The sequence below is a fragment of the Lupinus angustifolius genome, chromosome LG06, assembly GCF_001865875.1.
Source record: "Lupinus angustifolius cultivar Tanjil chromosome LG06, LupAngTanjil_v1.0, whole genome shotgun sequence".
NCBI lineage: Eukaryota > Viridiplantae > Streptophyta > Magnoliopsida > Fabales > Fabaceae > Lupinus > Lupinus angustifolius.
Window position 1 is genome coordinate 30,198,363 of NC_032014.1, and position 7,408 is coordinate 30,205,770.

At 33.2% G+C, this 7,408-nt stretch overlaps 1 protein-coding gene across 1 annotated transcript; it reads right to left on the reverse strand.

Annotated features, from left to right (window-relative positions):
• Window positions 1-785, reverse strand: LOC109350986 (auxin-responsive protein SAUR50). The gene has a single exon (XM_019592290.1). The coding sequence runs from the start codon at window positions 577-579 to the stop codon at window positions 142-144; it is 438 nt and encodes a 145-aa protein (XP_019447835.1). The 5' UTR covers window positions 580-785; the 3' UTR covers window positions 1-141.

The window sequence follows — 7,408 nt, forward strand, 5'->3', positions numbered from 1 at the left end:
TACACAATAATATAGCTGTTTTGAGATCTTTGTAATCAATATTATTCATATAATTGTGGCTTATTAGACTAACTACTATATCTCACAATTTTTTTTATAATAGTGATAAACATAAAATAACCATAACAATAATTTAAAACCTTATATATCATTAGGTTTGAATTGAAGAAGCATATATTCATTACTAGAACTCCATCTTAGTCCAGAAGTTTGAGAATAACCTCTCTCTTCATGCCATTGCTGTGTCAATATCCTCTCAAGTTCACTAGGCCTGCAAGGAAAGGTTAATGCACCATCATGATCATATCCATATTCTTCTTCTGCTTGTGCCAAAAGCTTCAAAAATGTTGAGTTTCTTAAGCAGCTTAATGGCATTACTAATCTCTTAGGTTCATCTCCACCCTCAGCTATCACAGCAAAATGCCCTTCTTTCACATCATCAGGCACATAGGATTTGTCAAAGTTGGAGCTTGTTTTATTTCTAACAAGTAAGAGCTTCTTTTGAAGCTTCTCAACCACAAACTTAAACTTCACAATGCTACTTCTTCCACCTTTCTTTTTTATGCTGAACTTAGCCATATATGACAAGTATTTGTTGCTTAAAATAAAAGAAGTGTTTGTTTATGAGCTTGGTAATATAGTGCATGGGTTATTCAACTTACTTATATATACATGCATTGCAGTGTAGTGATGATAGAAGAATCATAGATAAGGGTTAAGAATATTTGGACAGTAGCACAAGTTGAAGATTGACAAAGCAAGAAGATGGTCAGAGTGAGTGTGTAGTTAAATATCAGGAGACAAATGCATGTGGCTGCAGTGTTTACTAGCTTTCATAACTTGACATGTCCCTTTTGGTTAGTCTTGTCTTCTTCCAACTCTATAATTATTAAGGTATGGCAGATTATTAATTATACCAAAAAGAAAAAAAGAAAAAAGAAAATAGTACTAGGATTTTTGTTTTTGAGTGAGATAATTAAAGTAAAGAAATGTGTGGAAAAAATATGAGCAAAAGTGATAATTTAATAAACTGAAACTTAACATATTTTACTATCTTTAAGTTTTAAATGAAGATGTGAGTTTTACATCTTCATTATGTTTTAGATTATCTTAACTTCTTAACTGAGATATATCAGTTAAGACAGAGACCATGTATGACTAGGTTGCCTTATTCTTTTTGGTAACAAATATGTGGTGATTCCATAAAGAGTAGTAACATGCATACATGAAGTTGATAATGTTAGGATATTAAAGGGCAGGGTTCTTATACATATAATTTAGGTACTTATACCTCTCAACAATATTTTAAATTGTGAGTGTAATTATGTCACTTATACATCTCTACAATATTTTAAATTGTGAGTGTAATTATGTCATATTTAATTATCACAATTGCAAACAGTTGTGGCAAAATGCAATTGTAATTATAGTTGTGATAATTGATGTTGTGAATATAATCACAACCTTAATTTTGTTACAAATTTAAAATTATGCTTACATAAAATAGTTCCATGCATTAGCATGTTTATCTATAAGGAATTGGTTCATTATTAATATATTGTATATGGTTAAAAACTAATGTTGATTTATAAAAGAGAAAGGTCGTAAGAGGGACAACTATAACAACAATTGGACTTGACCTCGATTAGAAAGTCTCTAAACATAAGGAGTTACATTATTACGTGGGTGAGTATGAGAAAATTGAAAAGGAATAAGTGAGACATCACGAATGTCTTGAACTAAAACTTTATGATAATGATTTTATATGTATTTTTTATTTATAAACTCTGATTTGAACTTGGTGAGGAGCCTCCAACTACAGGAAGTCTCGTTGTTACTGGGGCATATGAATAGTAAAGAGACACAAGTGAGACATCACGTCTTGAACAAAAACCTTAATACAATAATTTCTTTGTCTTTTACAATTATAAACTCTTTCACTCGTCCTCTTATATTAAATGTAAAACTTCACACTTAAATAAACTACATGTAATCCAATATACTTTTCTACGATAGCTCCCTAGAACCTAATTACCCTCTCTTATTCTTAACCGTTTCCATTACCACATGCAATGCCTTAGTTTTTTATAAGTAAAATTGGCATGCTATGTCTTAAATTAATTTCCCCATCCCACTCTCCAAATATTTTAAAGAGTATGCGCTCGTGTATTAATTGTGAGACGTATAGATATGAAATTCTTGCAAAAGTACATGTTTTACATACGAGTTTTTGCTATCATTATTTGATGCAGATATATTTTCATTTTGTGCACTTGCATTATTCGGCTATGTTGCTTACCATCATGGGTCTCCAACCACTTAATTCTTATCATATTTATTGGTCATGTTCCATTAATTTGACCCACTTTCATAGTTAGGGTTTGTTTATATTTCCTACGAACATATGCTCATCATAACATGTTTTTCAGAGGGTTTTAAGTAATAGTTTCTGGAATATCAAAACCTTTTTTTGGTCAGCAATGAAATTTAATAAGAAAAGAAATAAAAATTAGGAAAACAACTAGTACTCCTATCCATATATACAATTAAAAAATATCATTCAAGGAGAGAACTAAACGGTTTCATCACTCACTCCACAAAAGAGTATTTGAAATTAGGAAAACGAGAATGTAGAAAAATTAAGTCAATTACCTCATCAATGTGAAACGAATAGTTCTTGTAGATGATTTTGTTCCAAACAATTCAGAAAGTCCAAATAATACCAAACCAGAGTATCATTCATTATTGCTTGTACTTTTTCTTCATGTAAAACCTTAAAGTTTAGAATAATTACACATATTTGAGATCCATGTAACCCCAATTATAGTTGTGATATGGTTTCAGAGACTCCCAAAACTTTGACATACAGATATTTCTAGCAATCCCAATTCCAAATTTAAAACTTCATTCAAAATAAAGGTCAGATTCTAGGGTTAGGTCAAATAATTGGAACTCTTTAAAACGCCACTAACCATCCATTGTCAAGAGCCTTTATTCGTACAAAGCATGTGATAATGAATAGTCCTCTTCTTCTTTAGCCTCAAATAAATTAAAATAAACTATTTTACACTAGAATGTGAGAGAGAGGGCCAGTCAACATCTATATTGCATGTGGTTTCACTTCTGATAACATGTTTTTAAATTCAACATAAGAAAAACAATGATATAGCAAAAGTATTGTCCAATTTTTAAGTTTAAGAACCGATGAGGCATTCAAATCATAGTGAAAGACTAAATTTACTACGTTTTCACTATGATTTGAATTCATAGTATTGTTCAATGATAGAGGATAGAGTGTGTATCTAATTTTACATATAACAGATTTACACACTTTGTCCTCTATCATAGTGATAGACTAGATTTACTATGCTTTCTCTTCTATTTTATCAGCAAAGTAATTCAATTAAAAATAAAAAAATGATTAGGAGAACAAGTGGTACTACTCCTATCCATATAAACACTTCATCATTACAATAAAGAAGACAACAAGAAGAATTCACAACCCACTCTTCAAAAGAGGAATCAATACCAGGAATATTGAGAAGGTTCTAAGAATGAAGAGAAATCAAGTACATTACCTCATCTAGATGAAAACTAGAGTTCTCGAAAATTACTTTGTTCCTTACCAGTCATAAAGTCCAAATAGTGACAAACCAGAAAGACATCCACATTTGTTTAAGCTTTTTGTCCATCCAAAACATATTCATATGTGAGAGAAAGTTGCTTTTAACATCATTGAGGATAACCGAGCAAAGACCAAACCAATAGTAAAGTTTTTGTCACACACAATAAGAAGTAGCACAAATGAAGAACAAATAATCTATGGATTCGTCCAATACTCCACTAAAAGCACACCAAGTTAGGTCTTGATCTCCTATACTCCATGTCTAACAAGATTCAATCATGTTGGCACACCATCTAAGAACAATCTCCACACAAAGTACCACATCTTTGGTGGAACATTACACGCCAACAACCTATTAAAGAAGCCATTTTCACTATTGTTATCCATGTTTTGAAGTACTTGATAAGCATTACGAACCGGGTAGTTACCACTCTTTCCATAAGACCAAAACTACTCATCATCTTGGTCTTGTACAATTTTTACATCTTCCAAGGATTTGAGAAGGTCCTCAACTTCTCCTTGTTCCCAAAGGAGCTAATGTGAGCATCTTTGTCCAAAGCCACCTAAAACAATCTTTCAAAACGATTTTTAGGACAAAACTCCTCACCCACCAATCTTTCCAGAATAAAACTGACTTACTCGATCCAACTCTCCTAAGAATACCCTCACTAAACCACCCAATATTATCATCGGGAATTTGAGTCATGCCCATGGGGCCCGCCCGCCTGTATATTTTGGGCGAGCAGGGCATGGAAAATGTGTTCATACGTCCTAAAATGCCCGCCCAACATGCCCTTTTCGCCCACAGACATTTCAAATAGGTGGGTAGGGCAGCCCACGAGCGTCAATGAATACTACAATAAGAAATTTGATGTGCCAAATATGACAAGAGTAATTCATGTTCTCACCACTCAAGTACAATGTTACAATTTTCCAAAATATAATATCTTACCAATTAATTGTTTGTCTTGTTTATGCAAAACAATGTGTTAGTTTTGTGTTATGAATATCACTGTCACGTTGTACATCCATGTAATATCAAGTATGATAACATGAATATTGCTATATTTCAGCAGTGAAATAAAAAATAAGAGACAATATATAATATCTTACAATGTCCATATACTAGATCATTTTTAGTTTTTTTTAATTTAGCGTGGCCCGCAAACCCGCCATGCCCATGTTTAGGGCTGGCAGGGCATGATATTTCATGCCCTATTTAAAAATGAGCATGTCCATGTCCGCCCTAATTTTGGTGGGCATTATGTGGGCATGGGTAGGGCGAGCAGGGCGGGCCTAATTGCCAATACTACCCAATATTGATCCTATGTTCCTTATTGTTAAGTCTATCTATATCTCTCCACCAAGATAAGCCTTTCTTAAAACATTCAGAATCATTGATCTCACCCCTGTATAGCACCCCCTCTCCATATCTAGAGCTCACCGCCTTTACCCAAAGAGACTCTCTCAGTAAGTAATCTCTATCTCCATTTAGCTTATAGAGACAGATTGAACACAACTAGATTTTTAATCTAAGACCTCATTCCACTTTAGACCTATATACATTTTTCCAACTCATCCAATTAATACTTTTACTCTCCTCTATCTCAAAGGAGACACCTTTGAATTTTATCAAGTTCATGTAAAACAAGAGCTTTAAAAAAAGAGAAATAATAGATATGTAAGGAGCAAAGTACCAACTATAGGAGAGTTACTTGACCACCAAAGGAGAGAAGCTTTTGTTGCCAAAGAGAAAGTTTCTTTTTGAAAGAGTCGATTACAGGATACCAAGTTGAGAACGTTTTTGAATTAACACCAATTGAAATTACTGAGAATTTGAAAGGAATAGAACCCAAATCACAACACAATTTATTAACCGCCATCGGAACAAAGTCACGATTAGACTTAACACCAATAAAGTTGCTCTTATGAAAATTGATTTTTAACCCAGACGTCAACTCAAAGCATTGTTCAATAATTTAAATTCATAGTATTGTTCAATGATAGAGGATACAATGTGTATCTAATTGTATACAGACTATATCTACACTCTCCTTTTATGTACAATTAGATACACACTCTATCCTCTAAAATTTATCAAAAAATCTCAAATATGAAAGCATGATAAAGTGTTGTGCGAGGCTACCAAAAAAAGTTCATTTACAGGGTCCATTGCCATAGGACATATGATAATTTTGGGTTCTTAAATATGTCCTACCATTAAAATGACTCACATGTTAACAAATGAGGCCCCTCTTTAAGCAATTAATTGACTCTCTCATTAGTCTCTATACACAAAGAAAGTGAACAAAAGGGTAAGGCATGCTAAAAGCTGACGTTGGATCAACTATACAACTCTAGATATTTCATTTGTGAATTTAAATATTTTAATGTTATGGGGATAATGTTTCGTATTTTGTACCCTTACTACTACTTGATGACCATATACTAGATCATTTTTAGTTTTTTTTAATTTAGCGTGGCCCGCAAACCCGCCATGCCCATGTTTAGGGCTGGCAGGGCATGATATTTCATGCCCTATTTAAAAATGAGCATGTCCATGTCCGCCCTAATTTTGGTGGGCATTATGTGGGCATGGGTAGGGCGAGCAGGGCGGGCCTAATTGCCAATACTACCCAATATTGATCCTATGTTCCTTATTGTTAAGTCTATCTATATCTCTCCACCAAGATAAGCCTTTCTTAAAACATTCAGAATCATTGATCTCACCCCTGTATAGCACCCCCTCTCCATATCTAGAGCTCACCGCCTTTACCCAAAGAGACTCTCTCAGTAAGTAATCTCTATCTCCATTTAGCTTATAGAGACAGATTGAACACAACTAGATTTTTAATCTAAGACCTCATTCCACTTTAGACCTATATACATTTTTCCAACTCATCCAATTAATACTTTTACTCTCCTCTATCTCAAAGGAGACACCTTTGAATTTTATCAAGTTCATGTAAAACAAGAGCTTTAAAAAAAGAGAAATAATAGATATGTAAGGAGCAAAGTACCAACTATAGGAGAGTTACTTGACCACCAAAGGAGAGAAGCTTTTGTTGCCAAAGAGAAAGTTTCTTTTTGAAAGAGTCGATTACAGGATACCAAGTTGAGAACGTTTTTGAATTAACACCAATTGAAATTACTGAGAATTTGAAAGGAATAGAACCCAAATCACAACACAATTTATTAACCGCCATCGGAACAAAGTCACGATTAGACTTAACACCAATAAAGTTGCTCTTATGAAAATTGATTTTTAACCCAGACGTCAACTCAAAGCATTGTTCAATAATTTAAATTCATAGTATTGTTCAATGATAGAGGATACAATGTGTATCTAATTGTATACAGACTATATCTACACTCTCCTTTTATGTACAATTAGATACACACTCTATCCTCTAAAATTTATCAAAAAATCTCAAATATGAAAGCATGATAAAGTGTTGTGCGAGGCTACCAAAAAAAGTTCATTTACAGGGTCCATTGCCATAGGACATATGATAATTTTGGGTTCTTAAATATGTCCTACCATTAAAATGACTCACATGTTAACAAATGAGGCCCCTCTTTAAGCAATTAATTGACTCTCTCATTAGTCTCTATACACAAAGAAAGTGAACAAAAGGGTAAGGCATGCTAAAAGCTGACGTTGGATCAACTATACAACTCTAGATATTTCATTTGTGAATTTAAATATTTTAATGTTATGGGGATAATGTTTCGTATTTTGTACCCTTACTACTACTTGATGATGTTTGAATCATTGAGATT

Coding starts and splice junctions, on each gene's coding strand:
- LOC109350986 (XM_019592290.1), bottom strand. CDS start 579: ATGGCTAAGTTCAGCATAAAAAAGAAAGGTGGAAGAAGTAGCATTGTG.